Below are 18,843 nucleotides of genomic sequence, written 5' to 3' on the forward strand. Positions count from 1 at the left end.
AGTTTGATTATTCTCATTTTGGCCTGCCTGGCTGTTGTCTCTATTGGGGTTTTCTTTCTGAACAGAAAGGCTGCAGACTGAAGCTCACCTAATTTTTCTGAGAAAGTTTTTGTGTGTGTTGAAAAATTACTCCCTTTTTAAAATGAAGAGTTTCGTGGAAGACAGTCATCTTTTCCAAACGTTCTGTTTTCACACATTTTAAGTTCTGTTCCTCCAGAATATTATCAAAATGGTTAGTGGATTTTTATTTATTGCAAGCCTATTTTTTTTGGTAAATGAAAAAAGTCAGTAGATATTTGAATATACATTTGGATTAAAAAAGTTCACTGGAAAAAAACATTGCTAAAAATGTAAACTCCCCCCCACCCCCTCCCCAACTTAGTTTCCAACTCAGAAAAATGGAAACCAATTCAAAATGACCTTGAAATGAAATGTTTGCCATTCATTTATTATAAATATTCTCAGCCAGCATTAATGCTATTTTGTCTTCCATTCAAATTGTCTTGTTATGCCATCACTATGATCAATCTCAACCAATATACCAGCCCTTATCCTGCAGCAAGGACTAACTGACTTTCTGTAAATTAAGCAGAAGCTTAAGCTTTTGCAGGATTGGAGGTCTTTAGTTTTGGAAGAATAATGTACCATCCTCGTCTATATTCTGCACAACTGTCTTGTTTTCCCTCAGGAAATGGGGTAGTGTCAGTAGAAAAATTGGATAGCTCTAGTCTAGTTTCTCTCTCATTTCATTTTTAGATTCCAGTTCTATGAACAGGAGCAACAACAAAATGGGCGTTTCCTAAATTTATGGCGTGCTACATTTTGTAGCTATGGGACTATTCATACTCATTTGTTGTACTGGTATATTAGCATAAAAACAGTTTAGATCAACATAACCATTCCCATATGGGAAAGAGGAAAAACTACTCCAGTGTCACATACAGGTATAACTGCTCTACGGCTTTTACTGATTTGGGGTTTTAAAAAGAAATAAACAAAATGCATGCCATGTTTCTAATCAAAATAGTTACGTTGGTATATTCTTTAAAGTATAAACTGGCCTTTAGTCAGGCAGTAACAGTCTAGAAGGAGAGTTTCTTTTTCTTTCTCTCTTTCTTGGGCTGATTTTTCACATGCTTCTTGAACCACATAAGAGACAACTAATCCATTGCAGAAGGGAGAGAGCTCCTAAAACAAATTATAAAATGAGGGATTCTCCCTCCAGCTGAGAGTGAAACATGGGCAGGGCTGCCGTTCAAAGCCTTCAGCCCCTGTGGTATTGCTGATCCTACAGACATAACTTCACACTGAACTTTGGAGGAAAAAAAAACTTTTGGGAGATACTTAAAAAAAACCTCAAGCCCATCTTTCACTATTGCCTCATCTTCCAGCTGGGCTGGCTGCTGGGCTTGGGTGTTCCTCCTCTTGTGCTAGGGGAGGGAAGTCTCCACCTCCTTTCTCTCTTCCCTCCCTAGTTTTTCAGTCCCTCTCTCCCCCTCAGCCTGGCAGGAGTCCACGGGCAGAGCATGCGATCAGTTCACAGGGAACAGCAGCAGGGAAGATGCAGAAATCTACTCAGAAGGAGCATCTCTACAAACTCCTAGTAATTGGGGACCTGGGAGTGGGTAAAACCAGCATCATCAAGCGCTATGTCCACCAGAATTTCTCCCCCCACTACAGGGCCACCATTGGAGTGGACTTCGCCTTGAAGGTGCTCAACTGGGATACAGATACCGTTGTACGACTGCAGCTCTGGGATATTGCTGGTGAGTACAGAGGAGAAGGGAAATGATAGGAGAAGACTGAATTCCTTGGGCCCATAGCTTTCTGTGTAGTGACAGTACAAAATAATAGCCCCAAACTGGAACTAGTGATATCTTAAAAAGCAATGGGGGAAGGACTTAGTGAGAACGCATAAAAAGCCCCAAACTTCAGAGTCTGACCAACGGACCACCCCAGACAGCTCTTCTATCTGGTGTCCCCCACGTTTTCCCCACCCATATCCCCTCACATGGTGACACAAGCATATTAACAGTCTCCTTTATAACTTGATTTTTTTCCTCTCATTTTAAATGGTTTCCTTGCCTTGTAACCCTAACAGGGTGTGTATAATTGCTTTTTTCTGGTTGGGGAAAGGAATTACCATCTTCATTTTCTGAAGAAAAGAGCCGAGTAGACTTGCTATATTCAATACCTAGAGGAAAAGTTATTGTTAGATTATTCTGGCAAACTTAATTTCTCTTTTTTTTATTTTTGTTTTTAACACCATAAAACTAAATGTTGGATTGTCTAGCACCTTAGTTAAAAATATATATATATTTCTGTTTAAGGAATATGCCCACTTGTTAAATATGTGTTTACTTTTCTAGACAGCTACTGTAATATAAAGTAAAACATGGTGAATTACTCTGCATCAGGAAAAAAGACCAAAAAAAATCATCCTGTCATGCTTGTTTAATTTAAGAAATATATAATAATTCCATATTGCTAAAGCAGATACTTTGAAGGGGAGTGCATTGTCCTATATTTGCTTCTAATTAAAATGAGAAGTTTTCATTCTCACAGGCTCCTTTGTAACTATTAATTAGCTGGCTTCAGTGCACAAAATATAAATGTTTCTCAACAGCATATTTAGCATGAGGGCAATAGCCATTTTTCATTTAGTGTATTTAAGAAAGGAGCCTGAACACCACCATAATTCAAAACCTTTACAGCAGAAATGGAGGTCTCTTAATCCAAATGAATTAAGTTAACTTTTTGAGTAAGAAACTGAAGAGAAATTTTTATCCACTCTCAAGCTAGTGTGCTAACTTGTGACCTATATTGTAGAATTAGTGCCTTACGCTAGAATTACACTTGTTGAGGCCAGTGAAATAAGAAAATTCTTAGCATTCTTTTGGAGTAAGAAGATTGTATTTACTTGTGTGATTGGCATGGACAGACAAGCTAGCTCAGACCTGAGCTCTGAATTTGGCACCGAACTACCAAGAGTTATGCAACAAACACCAGACTGGTTCATGTGAAATCGCAGAACCCTGGATATTTGTATCCATCTATATTGTCTTTTTGGTTTTATGATGCTGCATATATGGTGAGGTCCAGTGGTCCTCACCATAAGTTGAAATGGCTGGGATAAAAAAACTCAGTTTCTTGCAGTTGCAACAATAAAAAACTTAAAATCAAGATTTGTAACAGACTGAACAACACAAGCCCCTGAATTCGCTACAATAGCAGGATTTAAATCCTTTAAACAGATACAGTATTTCTATTGGGTGTTTCAAAACATCTTTTGCCTGCCTTGTTCCAGAGACTGTATTAGACTACTAATCATGTGCTGGCAGATCATATGATGTAGCTTTCCGTAAGGCAGCAGAATGAAAGTAATTACACCGAGTTGTAGTACTCATTGGCTAGAGCAGTCCCCACGATATCACACATGACAGAGAGAATTACAGTGCTGTGTTTGTGTGCATTCATCAAGTGGGTTTCTAATTTCAGACTCATAGCTAAATTTGAAACATCTCAAGGAGGGTCAAGACAGTGGTCAGTAGTAACAGAAGGTGCCATCTGAATTGTATCATCTGGTGTCTAAACACTTTTAACCCTTGATTGATATAAATAGAAAATAAGTTCTGTAAGCAGCACTATAAAGTCAAATCAGCATGATGCTCAATTAAAAGCCATCAGGAATAAAGCATCTGGCTGGTGTGAAAAACAAGCTGCTTGAAAATGAGAGGGAAATAAATTTGATTGGGGATATGCGGAAAACATAAGTGTTTTATTTTCCTTTTATCCTGTCTGTGGCCACTTGCATAGCACAGCTAGTAAAATACAAAAATGAAAATATAAGAGAGAAGTAAATTTCCAGAGTGCTCAAGGATGTGCAGTTAATCTCCTTTGGAAAAATATCTGTATAAGATAATGCAAATTTGCAGATCAAGTGCTGCCCTTTTGTCCTACAAAGAAGATACTAAGTTTGGTTTAGAATTAAGGACAGTATTAATTGGGACAGATTCTGCAGGGGTTTTTGAGCTGAGCTCTTCTATGCCCCCCTGCTTATATTGCCACTGAACTTTCTGCAAAGCATAGTGTTTATTCCCATGAGTAGCTCAACTGTCTGCTTCCCTTAGGTATTGCTTGTGGAGTGGCCCATTCTTAGCCTAGAAGTCTAATTAATATGGGGCTTGATGGTAATAGGTGCTGAGCACCAAACAGCTTCTATTATCATCACACCCCAGGGAATTTCAGAGATGCAGTACTACTGGCAATTCAACCCACTGGGATTGAACTGTCTGGTGAGAAGTATACTCTTCAGTTATGGGTGGCCCAAGATGCTTGCAGACTATATAGACTCAGGGAAGTAAAATGAGGAGAGAAAACTAGTTCATCTGGTACCATGTGCTGCCTTTAAAAGATTATTTTCTCAAGTATATTTTAGTGCTTTTTAATGTAGTAGGCAAAGACAATGAGAACTAGGGGGGAAAAAGCCCCCTTCCTGTTGGATAAATGATTCAGAAGATGAGATAGATTCTCCTTCATCTGATGTCTGCAAAATTAAATTGGATGTTCTTTACAAGCTCCCAAAGTTATGAATATGATGCAGGCATCATGGGCTCAAATTTCCCATGACCTTTTTATACTGGAGCACAGGCGAGGCCATGCTGGCAAGTGCTAAAAGGTTCAGAGAGCTGGGCTTCCCCCACTTCCCTTTGGTGGCTGTTCCACCACCCTAGAAATGAGAAACTTCTTCCAGCTACACAGCTCTAAATTGTCTGTCTTCATTTCATCCCATCACTTCTGTTGTGTTTCAGTCTCTCTCTCAAAATAAATCCTCTCCCTATTTGGCATTCATAATGTTCAAATGTTTGCAGACTGTTATCAAATCCTTCCCTGGTTGTTGATTAGCCACGGTATACAAGTTTTGCTCTTTTAATCTGTCTCATAAATCAGTCTCAACAGTCTCTTATCTTTTTACCTGGTCTTCCCTGACTAACCTCCAGTTTCTCAATATATTTTTGGAAGGTGGTGCTGAAAACTTTAAGAAGCTATGGAATGGAGTTTGAAGCACAGTCTTACAGACAAGTACTGTTATCTAAAGTAGGATGGCATTTTGCAAATGAAGCTCAAGACTGCTTTTGAAGCTGCCACATCCTACCATGCAAATGCATGTGTAATTCTCTCCCCACTGTCAAGAAGGCCTCTTTCAGTGCTGTTGCTTCCCAGGATTCTCCTTCCCACTGAGCCCATATCAACTGAATTATTATTTTCTCAGATAGGTTTGTCCAATGTTGATCTCATCTTATGTTCCACCCATGTTTATCCTTTAGACTGAAGACAGCAACACTGTATAAATTGTGAAAGAGTGGCTTTATTTTTCCATCTCTGTCATTTCACGTTCAGCACAGATATATTCAAACAGTTAAAAAGCCACAAAAAATATAAGAGCATTATGCTCTATGAGAAGTAACCAAGCTGTTCATTAATGCGTTTCACTACATCATCTCTAGTTTATGCCAGGAGCGGTTCATAATAAGATAGTAATAGTGATTTCTCAGGTAAGTTCTCTTGAAATTACTGCTCTATGATCATAAATAAGATGCCATGGGTGTGTCTACATGTTGCCCTATGGCAATGTAGGAACATGCTATGTTGCCGTACAGTGTGCTAAAGCAATGTAGTGATCACATAGGTATACCTATGATCAGCAGCTACATTGATGTAGCGGCGTGCTCCCCCATTTTATCATGCCGCTCTGGCAACATAGTGGAAAAATCTAACCACGTGCCATGTGCATGGTGCAGTATGGGTAGTTACTGTGCCATAGAAACATATAATCAGAGAAAAATAGGGTTGGAAGGGACATGAAGAGGTCATGTGGTTCAACCCCCTGCTCAAAGAAGGACCAGCTGCAACTAGATCATCCCAGACAAAGCTTTGTGTAGTTCGGTCTTGAAAACCTCCAAAGATGGAGATTCCACCATCTCTCTAGGTAATCTGTTCCAGTGTTTTACTACCCTCCTCATGAGAAAGTTTGTTCCTAATATCTAACCTAACTTCCCTTGCTGCAACTTGAGACCATTGCTCCTTGTTCTGTCATCTGCCAGCACTGAGAACAATCTAGCTCCATCCTCTTTCAAACCCCACTTCAGGGATTTGGAGGCTGGTATTAATTCTCCCCCTCAGTCTCCTATTCTCTATACTAAATAAGCCCAGTTCCCTCAGCCTCTGCTCAGAAGTCTTGTGCCCCAGCCCCTCGCTATTTTTGTTGCCCCCTGCTGGACTCTCTCCAATTTCTCCACAACCTTTCTGTAGTGGGGTGCCCAAAACTGAACACAGTACTCCAGATGTGGCCTCACCCCTACTGAATAGAGAGGAATAATCACTTCCCTTGTTGACCTACTGGCAACACACCCACCAATACAGCTCCAGATGCCCTTAGCCTTCTTGGCAAGAAGGGCATGCTATTGACTCATATTCAACTTATTGTCCACTGTAACCCCCAGATCCTTTTCTGCAGAGCTGATGCCCAGCCAGACAGCCCTCAACCTGCACTGGTACATGGGATTGTTCCATCCTATGTGCAGGACTTTTCACTTGTCCTTGTTGAACCTCATGAGATTTCTTTTGGTCCAATCCTCCAATTTGTCTAGGTCACCCTGAATCCTAGCAATACCTGTGCATCTACTACTCCCTGCAGCTTGGTGTCATCTGCAAAATTGCATTATGCACTCTATGCCATCTTCCAGGTCATTGATAAAGACATTGAACAAAATGGCCCCAGGGCTGACCCCTGGGCACTCCATTTGATACCGGCTGCCAGCTAGACATCAAGCCATTTATTACTACTCTATAAGCCCGATGTTCCAGCCAATTTTGTATTCACCTTAATGTCCATTCATTCAGCCCATACTTCCTTAGCTTGTCTGGAAGAATATTGTGAGAGACCATATTAAAAGCCTTGCTAAAATCAAGGTGCACCACATCCATCGGTCTCCCCACTTCCACAGAGCCAGTCATCTCATCATAGAAGCAATCAGGTTGCTCAGGCATGACTTGCCCTTAGTAAATCCATGCCGACTGTTCCTATTCACCTTCTCCTCCTCCAAATGCTTAGAAAAGGATTTCTTAAGGATCTGCTTCATGATTTTTCTGTGGATTGGGGTAAGGCTGACTGCTCTGTAGTTCGCTGGATCCTCCTTTTTCCCTGTCTTAAATATGGGTACTCTTTGCCCTTTTCCAATCATCTGGGACCTCTCCTGATCACCATGAGTTTTCAAAGATGATGGCCTATGCTTTAGTATTCCCAAAAGGAAGTACTAAAGCACAGCATCATAGCAAAGTTGCTGTATGGCCATGTGTAGATGTGCCTCCTGTGTCCCTAAATGTGGTGCTTTTTATTTCATGAGTCACACACATTACTGTTTGGAGTGTGATCTGTGGTCTGATCTATCTTGCAGCTTGTGCAACTCGCTTTCTGAGCTGCTTAAGCCCCATACTGCAGCAGATATCAAATTAATTGCAGGCCAATGGCACCCAGCCCTGAAGCTAAACTCCCACTGACTTTAATGGCATAGATTCTGGCCCAGAACCAGGGAAAGTGTTTTGATATGGAATATAAAAACCAAGCTCCCTATGAAAACCTACTCAGTAGGTGCATCTACACATGCACTTTACTGTGCAATAGACTAAATAGCTCTGCAGGAAAGTGTCAGAGTCTACATGTGCACTGGTATTAGGGCATGGTAAACTAATTAGCCCCCTACAGTGCTATCTTATGGTGGAGTCATTTACTACACTGAAATGCACATGTGCACAGTAACTGAGCTGAGGGCCAGATTCCTGAATGCTACCTAGCCACACAGCTATGCATGTTCAGCACTCTCATGCCCCAACCAGCCCCTCTGCTCCCCAACACTGCTACCCAGAGCCTGGGGCTGACCCCCCAAGCCTGGTAACTGCCCAAGCCAGCTTGTCCCAGCTCAAAGTGCTGGTGTCCTAGGTCCACATGTAGACACTGCACCTGGGAGCAGTGTGCTCCAGCATTTACTGCTTTGCATAAATTGCACATGTAGTTGCAACCAATGTAAGTGGATTTCAGAGCTACCCTTGTGAAGGAAAGCTGTAGACCTGCCCATCTATGTAATCTTTGTAGCTTTTGCTTGGTAGGTGGATGGCTGTGGCCTTCTCTTGGGCCTGGATTACTGTTTTAATACTTACTTGGAAGTGGAGGGAGTGGGAGGGAACCTGTACCCGCTTATGTCTCATAAGAGAATCTATGCAAGAAAGGGAGTCCTGTTTCAGTTAGCTCCAATTAGGGATTCCTATTTCATTTAATTGTCAGACATTTTATTTGAAAAAGAACAGTGTCTTTGGTCAGTGGGACCCTTATGTCTCGTGAGATGACAGGGACAGAGAATTCAGCCTAATAAATCCAGTGGGTGGCCCTTTAAAATGATCTACTGACTTTCTGTTGAATTGCTCATTAAAATAGATTTTCAAAGGGACTTCCAAAAGGTTTGAAAGTCTACCATTGTAGTTTATAGGAATTGGATAGTGTCCAATTCCTGAACTCAGAGAGAGCACCATTAAAGGGCTTACAGAGTATTTAAAGGGATAATACCCAAATCCTGTACACTATAAGTGCGCTTTCCCTTAACTATGTATGTATGAGAGACATTTCCCAGGCTGAAAGAACACCCAAAATGAGCATAGACGTTTCTCATGAAAATCTTTTTTTAGAAATTTACTTAAAACATTATTATTCCCAAATCTCAATCTCAAAACAGTCAGACCTTTCACACTGAAACCATCTAAAAAACTTCAGCACATACCTGGTAGAAGTAGGTTAGTAGAGGTGGTTAGTCTTGTTATTCTGAAGTCAGGCAGAAAGTCAGGCTGAGTGGCCCCTTGGGGCATTTATACACCTACTGGGGGGGGGGGGGGTTGGGGCACTTTAATTAGAGCAGTTCCAAGAGCCACTCTAATTAAAGCACCCAGAGCATTTCATGTATCGGTGTCCTTGTGCTTAAAAATTATCATGGGGCGCTTTAACTAAAGCTCACCAAATGTGCATTATTTAAAGAACCTCCGTTGCCATTTTGAAGTGCTGGGAAACTGATACACGAGACGCTGGAGTCTGCTGGAACACGGTCATCACCACGCTCCAGCAGACTTGGTTAATTACGGCTCATTGGAGCAGCCTTGCTGCTCATGTATGGGCTCCCTTAGAGACTAACTTGATCAGAGAGGCATGAGCTTTCATAGGTGACATTCCTCTCTGAACCAGTTAGTCTCTAAGAGGCCACCCTGCCCTACTTTACACCTCTATGGGGAATTTCTGCAAATGTATGGTCAAGTCTGGTATTACTGGTGGAGCAGAAAGGATGAGGGGGCAATGCAATTGGTAAGACGGGACCAGCTGAGAGGAACACATTTATATCCAGCCCTGAAGGCAAGGAAATAATTACACGTTGATGTGATGAAGCCAGAGAATGGGTTCAAAGTTGTGAGTGAGGTGATCAGAGTAACAGACATGGAAAATGATCTTAACAATGACATTTTACAAGAATCAGAAGGGAATAAAAATAGAAAGTGTCTGTCATCCAAATGAAAGGAAGCGGGTCTGAAAGAGTATTTGGTCATGGGGATAGAAAGGCTGGATTTTATAACCATTATGTAGGAGAAAAGTAACATCATTTAGTGACATCCCAGAAGTGAGACAAAGAAAGGATGAAGATGATGGAGGATGGCACAAGTGAAAGAGGAAGGGTTGAGTAGGGCTGGTTTTGAAGGAAAGAGCAGGAATTCAATTCCCTTGTGATCTGAGTGTTAATTTTGAACATTATCCTCTCCAGGATCATTACTGGTTGGTTTTAGCTTATCAACAGAAATGAAGCAAAATCTGCTTGTTGCAGGGCAGTCTGCACATTGTTGGCCAACAGACTCCTTGCAAGATTGTCCAGGGTAGGGGTCATGCTTACCAATGACATGATGATTTAACAAGGGAAGCCTAACACACATTTCTGCACACTTATTTCAGTTACTACTGGGAACATCCAGCTTAGCACTGTCTGGGCAAAGTGAGAAACATGTTTTAGATGCACACATGTTAGGTCGATTAGAGGACCCCTCTCAGGATGCCTCCTGTTGTGACACCAAAAAACATTCAGTGTTAATATACCAATCTTTACTAGACTCTTGATCCTTTTGCTCCCTGATGAAGGCACGCACTCCCCTAGAAATCCTCTAAGTCCAAATTGGGAACACATCCTCCCAAACTGTCTCTTTGATAAGAAATGTGTCTTTAATGCTGCCTTTCATTGACTCAGCCTCTGATGTCTCCATTGTCTGACTCACTGTAGAGGCAATGCATTGAAAGAAAATTCCAATGATAGTGAGCAGCTTATTACTCAACTTAGTCTGAAGAAATCTACTGAGTGTAGGGGGCAGGGTTCATTCACAAGAGTCTGAATCTGTGGTAAATACCTTGCCTCAGTTTTAAAGCAATACACAAGTTAAATAAATTGACAATTCATTGGGAATCTTGGCTCAAGGATCTTGCAGATTGAAATGTAAAAATTGGCAGAATAGAGACATCTTAGAATTACAGAATCATAGAAAAATGAGGTTTGGAAGGGACCTCAGGAGCCAATCTAGTCCAACCCCCAGCTCAGAGTAGGATCATTTCCAACTAGATCATTCCAGCCAAGGCTTTGTCTAGCCTGGTCTTAAAAACCTCTAGGGATGCAAATTCCACCACCCCACTGGCTACCAAGTTCCAGAGTTTACTACTCTTCAAATGAGAAATATTTTCTTAATATCTAACCAAACCTTTCCTTGATGCAACTTGAGACCATTGCTCCTTGTTCTGTCATCTGCCACCACTGAGAACAGTCTAGTTCCATCCTCTTTCGAATCCTCCTTCGGGTAGTTGAAGGCTGCTATTAAATCCCCTCTCAGTCTTCATTCTCCAAATGAAATGAGCCCAGTTCCCTCAACCTCTCCTCAGAAGTCTTGTGCCCAGCCCCTGAACCATGTTGCCCTCTGCTGGACTCTCTCCAATTTGTCCACATCCTTTTGTAGTGGGGGGACCAAAACTGGATACAGTACTCTAGGTGTGGCCTCACCCGTGACAAATGGAGGGAAATAATTACTTCCCTTGATCTGCTGGCAACACTTCTACTAATGCAACCCAGTATGCATTAGCCTTCTTCACAATAGGGACACACTGTTGGCTCATATTCAACTTAGTGTCCACTGTAATCCTTAGGTCCTTTTCTCCAGAGCTGCTATTTAGCCAGTCGGTCCCCAGCCTGTACCGATATATGGGATTATTTTGTCCTAAACGCAGGATTTTTGCATGTTTCCTTATTGAACCTCACAAGGTTTCTTTTGGTCCAATTCTCCAATTTGTTAAGGTCTCTCTGAATCCTAGCCCTACCCTCCAGCATATATACTACTTCCCCCAGCTTGGTGTCATCTCCAAACTGGCTGAGAGTGCACTCCATCCCATCTTCCAGGTGAAGATATTGAACAAAACCGGTCCCAAGACCAACCTCGGGGTACTCCACTTGATGCCAGCTGCCAGCTACACATGGAGCCATTGCTTAGTACCCTTTGATCCCAATGAGCCAGCCAGTTTTCTATCCATTTTATTCAACCCATTCTTTCTTAGCTTGCTTGCATGAATGTTGTGGAAGACCATAACAAAAGCCTTGCTAAAGTCAACGTATATCATGTCCACTGCTCTCCCAACATCCATGGTGCCAGTTATCTCATCATAGAAGGCAATCACGTTGGTCACACTTGCCTTACCTTTGGTGAATCCATGCTGACTGTTGTTAATCACCTTCTTCTCCTCCAACCACTAAGAAATGGATTCCTTGAGGACCTGCTCTATGATTTTTCCAATGGTTGAGGTGGGACTGACATGTCTGTACTTCTCGGATCCTCCTTCTTCCCTTTCTTTAAAGACGGGCACTAGATTTGCACTTTTCCAATTGTCCAGGACCTTTCCTGACCACCACAAGTTTTTAAAGATAATGACAGTGGCTCTGCAATCACATTAGCCAACTCCCTCAGTTCTCTTGGGTGCATACGGCCCCATGGACTTGTACAAACCCAGCTTTTCTAAATATTCCCTAGCCTCTTCCTTTACCACTGCATGTCTAATTGTTTCCCACAGAGAACCACTAATACGCCCTGCACCTCACCTGGAGGAAATCACTGTTTGTGTCAGCTTTTCTGGTGGGATGTAAGTCTTCCTGGAAAACCCACATCTAGACCATGCTGCCATTTCAGTTCAGGGTATGTCTACACTGCAGCCACTACCTCATTTAGCTTATAGCATTCCAGCTTGACTTCCAGTCATGTCACAGTACAGAATTGAATATTAGTGTAAATTTATATCTGGTATGTCTGCTTTACATTACAGTAAAAAAGTCTATATCTACCTTCAATTCTGGAGATTTCTATTGAGAACGTCAGATGTATTTCACTGTAAACCAGCACAGAGCAATACAGGGAATAGTTATGAATCACTTTGTGCTTTATGCTGCTTTTACATGTGGCTAATTTCTCTGAAGAACCAAGTGCTAATTTTTTTTTAAGTTCAAGTTCTCATTGATCTCTGGAGTCATCAAGTTCTTTGGTTTCCTTTCCCACTTGCCTTATCAGTGGAAGATCTCCATGTAGTGACAGTTAAGGCCATGCTATGGTGACTGTAGTAACAAACTATATTCAGACTTGGGAAGCAGCATAGCCCTATTCCTGGTTTCAGCCATGGGAGGAGAAATTATGGAAGTTGTAGTTCCCAGGGCTGGGAGGAGGTGTAAGCCTCACAGCAGTGAGACTGTTCATAAAGTCGTATTTTCCCCAGTGCAAGAGAATCAGGGGGCAGGATAGGATCAGCTGTGATTTTCTGTACAGGGATAGAAATGAGAAGAGGTCAGGAGCTTTAGATTTCTCTAAAAAGTGTGTGGAAAAAGGTCTGGGAGGGGATTTTGGAGATGCTGATGAAACAGTCTAAAGAGACATACAGAAGGCTGAGTAAAGTACCAAGAAAAAAGTGTTTATGGTAGAGTTAACCCAATAGCCTCAAAGAGACCAGAAGTGGAGTGAATTGGGGATCAGGTCTTACAGCCACTTTATTCTCCCCAGTGGAGCGTGCAGAGAATACAAACTTGTTGATCCGAGAAGCCAGTAGGAGCCGTTCCTGCAGTAATCTGAATTGGAGATACTTACAGACTCAAAAGGCAGGAATTCACACCTGGGAAAGGGACTGGGGAAGACTTGGATATTTGTTTTGGAAGTTTATTGCTCTGTGAGCAGCTGGAGCCAAGCATATTCTTTGTTAGAGGTTATCTAAGCCCTGACAGGAAAACTTTTGAGGCAGGCACGTTACCAGAGAGAAGGGAAAGACACTGTTCTCCCTGTTCTAGTAGGACAAATTGTGAAAAGTCAGGTTCCCCACGCAGATTTTATTAGCTCTATAACAGGCCTTGATACCATTGACTTGAGTATCTAAAGGTTAAATTTGATGGGGTTATGCAGCTTCATTAGAATTGTTTCAACCTCTCGTGTCAAGCTAATCTTAGAGAATGACAATGAATGACTGCTCTTGGGTCTGTGGGTTTCTGCTACCCCTTCTGTTCGTCATGTCTATGAGGCAGGTAGAAAAAGCAGTAAGACAATATGAGCTGCAGTCTCAACTGCATGCAACTAACTCTTACTATTCCTCTCTCTCTCTTTTAACAAAAATCAAAAGTGCATGGATTTGCAATTACAGTAGACCTTCTTTCCCAGTGCCCAGCAAGATAGGGACTTGCATATGGATAAAGTTAAGTTCATGTGAGATGGAAATGGTTTTAGTTGGCTGTGAAAAAGTCTCTGCCCTGCACTATTTGCCTTTGTTCTTGCTCCCCAGGAAGCATGAAACAGGTGCCCTGGAAGCGGGTCTCTGTGATCTGCTCCGGCAGTTGAGATCAGCAGTAGTGCTTTAGTTAGATTCAAGTGTTTGGGAACAGCTGATGGTTCATCTGTTGTGGGAAACCCTCAGTTCTGAATTAAATTCCCCCTCTGCTAGTAGAGTCAAAGTGCTGCCCTTCAGGGCAGGCACAAGCCTGTCTGGTTCTATAGGCTCTAGCCTGATGGGATGATGGATAGAGGTAGGAGGAAACTGAAATACCATCATAAATCTTAGGATAGAGGCTTTTTTTCCCCCCAAAATGTTTGTGTTGATATTTTATTTCAGAGCTGGAGCAGCTACATTGGTGATTTTTAATTATGTTGACAGCACTCAGATACACTGACATAGCTTCAGCTACCTGTATCCTAAGGAGCTTATGTAGGCTGTAATAACAGCTGTCAGTTTTTGATACCCCCTGTCTATTCATGTTGAATGAGCCCCATTGAGATCAACAGGTCGTTTGTATAGTAAAGCCATATTCAGATAGGGTTGGGGTTTTTTTTACATATTAATACTGTAATTATCTTACTTTAGTACCTAAGTCTCACTGCAATCATTTGCAGAGAGAGCAACCATTCAGCATATCTATTAGCAATCTGAATCTAGCACTAAATAAGTAACTAGTGTAGCACCTGTCATTCCACCATGGCATCCTTGAAGAACTTATGGGGCAGAGCAAATAAATGTATCCCATGTTCTGATTGGGATGTTATTTGGGATGAAACATTACATCCTGGTCTCCTTCAATACACATGCAGAAGGAAGCTAGTAAGAATCTAAGGTTCAAGACCACATGTGAAATACTGAGTGCACAGTGATTGTTTGCACTACCCAATAGGGCTCTGCAAAACAGCACCTGTTCTGCTTTGACTTCTGTTTTGACGGAACAGTGTTTTGTTTCGAGTTTTGTTACATTTCAAAAGCACTGTTCTGTTTCATCAAAACTGTTTCACTGTTTCAATGTTTTGCCCATAGGCTATTCCACAGCACCAGCTTCCTGTCATCTGGAAGGCAGATTGGGGGACCGCACCCCTGGGAGCAGTCCAGCACAGCCCCCACAGCTCTCCTGGGGGTGTGGGTAAGTCCCCAATCTGCTTGCTGGATGATAGGAGGCTGATGCTGCCGGTTGAAGCCAGTGGCAGCACCGATCTGCCCGGCATAGGCTGCACCCAGTGCCGGTCCCAGCCGGCAGCACCATCCTCCTGTCATCCAGCAGGAGGGCTGTTAGGGCTGTGCTGGGCTGCTCCTGGTGGTGTGGGCCCCTGATCTGCCTGCCGGATGACAGGAAGCTGGTTCTGCTGCCTGGGGCCAGCAGCAGCCAGGGCCATCCTGGGGGAAGGGAAGAGGGAATCAGGGTTGTTGTCCCAGGCCTTGCCCCTTGGGAGGGCCCTGCGAAGCCAGGTGGAGTGGCTGTGGTGGCTCTGTGCCACTGCTGCCAGCTTTGCATCCGGCCATTTGCTGCTGCCCCCCAACCCCTCCCTTTTTTCTGCAATGAAGAGCTTGCGCATCTGCAAAACCAAGTTGTGGATGCAGTGCCATGTCATGTGTCAGTACGTCACTGGCCCCCAGTGGCAAATGGAGCATACTTTAAGAGCCTTGGCATTAATGAATTGTTATAATTATTAGCAATGAATTACCTCAGCTGTAATTGCATTGCTCAAGAATATATTTTGGGAGGGTTATCTACATTGAAGGCTCCAAATTTAGCTCAAAACTTACTAAAATTATCTCAATAACATTTTGAAATGCATTCAGTGACTGGACTGAGCAAACAGGCCTTATAAAAGTATGTAAAGACCTCGGAAGTCTACTGTTCTGGTCCCCTCAGTCTTGCAGGGTACTTTTAAGTCTTCCATTATGATTCTGGACTGGGGCGATGGTGAGTACCAGAGAAGATGAAAAAGTTCTTTTTGTCACTGACTTAGAAGGCATTGGCTCAGCTAACCATCACTGTTATTAGGTTTTTCATAGGGAACTAGATGTTCTGAAGTACATTTGTAAAAAATAATTTATTAGTGTTTGGGCCTCTACAGCAGTCTCCAGTGCTTCCTTGGCTGAGAAGTGGATAATAATTATAACAATTAAAGCACCCAATTCAAAACAGAATGCTTCAAAATTGTCCAAATTTTCCATTTTTGTTCAAAGCAAAATTCTTCACTATCTACTTGCTGGAATGTGATCCCATCAAATTTTCTCAGGTCTAATAAATAGCATGCCTCCAATTAGCACCAGCAAAGTAGCTGATTGGAGGCATGCTATTTATTAGACCTGAGAAAATTTGATGGGATCACATTCCAGCGAGTAGATAATGAAGAATTTTGCTTTGAAAGAAAATGGAAAATTTGGACAATTTTGAAACATTCTGTTTTGAATTGGGTGCTTTGAGGTATTTTTTTCAAATGTTTCAATTAAAAAAAAAAATCAAATGATTTCACTCAGAATAAACTTTTGGAGGGAATTTCCTTTATGAAAAATGTCAACATTTTCATTTTCCAATTCAGAAGAAAGGAAAAATTTCGAATCTTGATATCCTTCATCAAATGGAGCATTCATTCTTGTACCAGCTTTAGCTTTTATGTAGAAATCAGGCTCAGCTCAAAGTAAGAGATAGGATGGAGTTGGGATAGAGTTCCCCACAGAGATGTAGGAAGGAGTATGCATTGGAGGCACAAGGCCTCCCCTATTTCCTTTGTGTTAAGGAGGATGCAAGTTACTTCTGTCTGTGCACTCATTAAATTATTCTGGCCACTGAGTGAAGGAAAGCAAGGCCAACTAGGGCTATTCTTATAGGGAACATCTGGTGGCCACAACTGCAGTTAGATCAACCTCTTCCAAGCAGGGAACAAATAAGGCAGGAAATCTCCAAGCTTTTATCCTTGGAGGGAAAGAGGCCAGGGGCTGCTGTAGTTTGAAATCCTGTTTGCAGCTTTGCCAGTGACTCCCTGTGTGACCTTCAGAACATCACTTAATGGTTATGTGCCTCAAACACCCCATCGGTATTAGCATTGTAAGATACCACCAACAAAACAGTATTGTAAGATACACTTTTATCTAGATCTTATATAATGCTTATCATAAGGGCAAGCACCTTGAGAGATGTGTAAGAAAAGTGTAAAACATTACAGAGATACAATATACATGAAAAAAATGTGGTTAACGTCTGTCCTAGGACACTGGTCAGAAGTTAACTGTTGTTTGTAGATACCTCACAGCAGAGGGGGAAAAAAAAACCCTTTCTCACAAGGACATTATTGAATACCATATGACTTAGCCTCTCATCTGATTAGCTCACTCAGAGAGATCATAAGACTCCGTTACAAAGAACGGTCATAATGACTCTTCAGGATGACCTTACGTATATCCAGAAATGATATGTTCCCGTTTTATTTTATCAATGGAGAGCAGTGTTAAGTTAAGGTATTAAAAAAACCAAGACTAATTACAAAAAGAGAGATGCCTACTCTTAGTTCCTGTATCATGTGAATGACATCCTCCTTGTTGCACAGAACATTAGCATATTAAACAAAAGATACACATCCTCAATCTGCAATATTGTCTACGTAAGCTGCATTCTCAGAATCCCATGGGCTACCATTAGTGCGGTTGCTTAGACTCATTTCCAAGAGTGGAAATAACGTGTGGGTTGGGACACGGGTCTAGGTTAAGGTTAGGAGTCCTTCAGTCCGAAGCTCTGAACTCTGTCTCCAGCTCTGAAACCCAAGTCCAGAAATGTCCTTAATGCAAAGCTGACCTTGTTTTTTCAGGAGCAGAGAGGCAGAAAGATCTGTACTGTCTCTCATCCTACACTCAGCATTATTCCCATGAATATTTGCTACTTTAATAGTAACTCTTTCCATGGCTAAATGTCTGTAAAACAAACTAAGATCTTTGATGTTTTCATATGGCTAGAAATACACTGGCTTAATTGGACTGGCACTACTAATGCAGAAGTGTGCTGGCATTACCACTTTGATAATTTCATAGATTTCATAGACATTAGGGCTGGAAGGGACCTTGGAAGATCATCGAGTCCAGCCCCACACCTAAAGGTTACCATAGTAAGTTATTACGGTTGCCTTGGACACTAGGCGTATCAAACTCAGTTTTCTAAATTAACCAGTATTTTCACATTAGTGAGTCTAGTGCTCTATTTATTATTGTTTAGATGCATTGTAGTTTTCCAGAATGACCACATTTACAACATTAATCCTAGCTGAAGTAATATTCTGATGGAAAACCCACTGGTGTGTGAAATACTGATTTAGCCCGGAAGTGATGATTTAAATGATTTTTACAAGCATGTTTTTTCCACCTTATCATCGCAGGTCAGGAAAGGTTTGGAAACATGACAAGGGTCTATTACAGAGAAGCCATGGGTGCATTTATTGTCTTTGATGTTACAAGACCAGCGACATTTGAAGCAGTGACAAAATGGAAAGAGGATTTGGACTCTAAGTTGATTCTCCCTAATGGCAAACCTGTGTCAACAGTTCTCTTAGCAAACAAATGCGACCAGGGAAGAGATGTTCTTACAAACAACGGCATCAAGATGGATCAGTTCTGCAAGGATAATGGGTTTGTGGCATGGTTTGAAACATCAGCTAAGGTAATGTTTCCGTTTCTTTCATTTGAAATAAAGAGAATGTTTGAAAAGCATTCCCCTGCTCCTGAGAAATTAGCTATAAAATAGCTTACTCAGTTGAAATATGTACCTTGTCTTATCTCTGCTGAATTAATGTAGGGTGAGTTGAAGCACTTGTAAATTAAAAAACAAAAAACAAAAAAAACCTTTAAAAGACTTTAAAATAGGCCTTTAATCTTACTTTGCAAGTTTTATACAACACTGAAATGAAGGTTTCTCTAAAGTGGCTGGCAGG

The 18,843-nt window shown here is 41.8% G+C and overlaps 1 protein-coding gene across 1 annotated transcript in view; it reads left to right on the plus strand.

Annotated features, from left to right (window-relative positions):
• Positions 1 to 1,437: 1,437 nt before the first annotated feature.
• RAB38 (RAB38, member RAS oncogene family) overlaps positions 1,438 to 18,843 on the plus strand; it is a 40,602-nt gene continuing 23,196 nt past the window's right edge. Inside the window, exons 1-2 of the mRNA XM_006273023.4 lie at positions 1,438 to 1,766; positions 18,292 to 18,572. Coding sequence (XP_006273085.1) covers positions 1,562 to 1,766; positions 18,292 to 18,572 — 486 coding nt within the window. The 5' untranslated portion in view covers positions 1,438 to 1,561. The remainder of the gene's footprint in view (positions 1,767 to 18,291; positions 18,573 to 18,843) is intronic.

Source organism: Alligator mississippiensis, chromosome 1 (assembly GCF_030867095.1).
Source record: "Alligator mississippiensis isolate rAllMis1 chromosome 1, rAllMis1, whole genome shotgun sequence".
NCBI lineage: Eukaryota > Metazoa > Chordata > Crocodylia > Alligatoridae > Alligator > Alligator mississippiensis.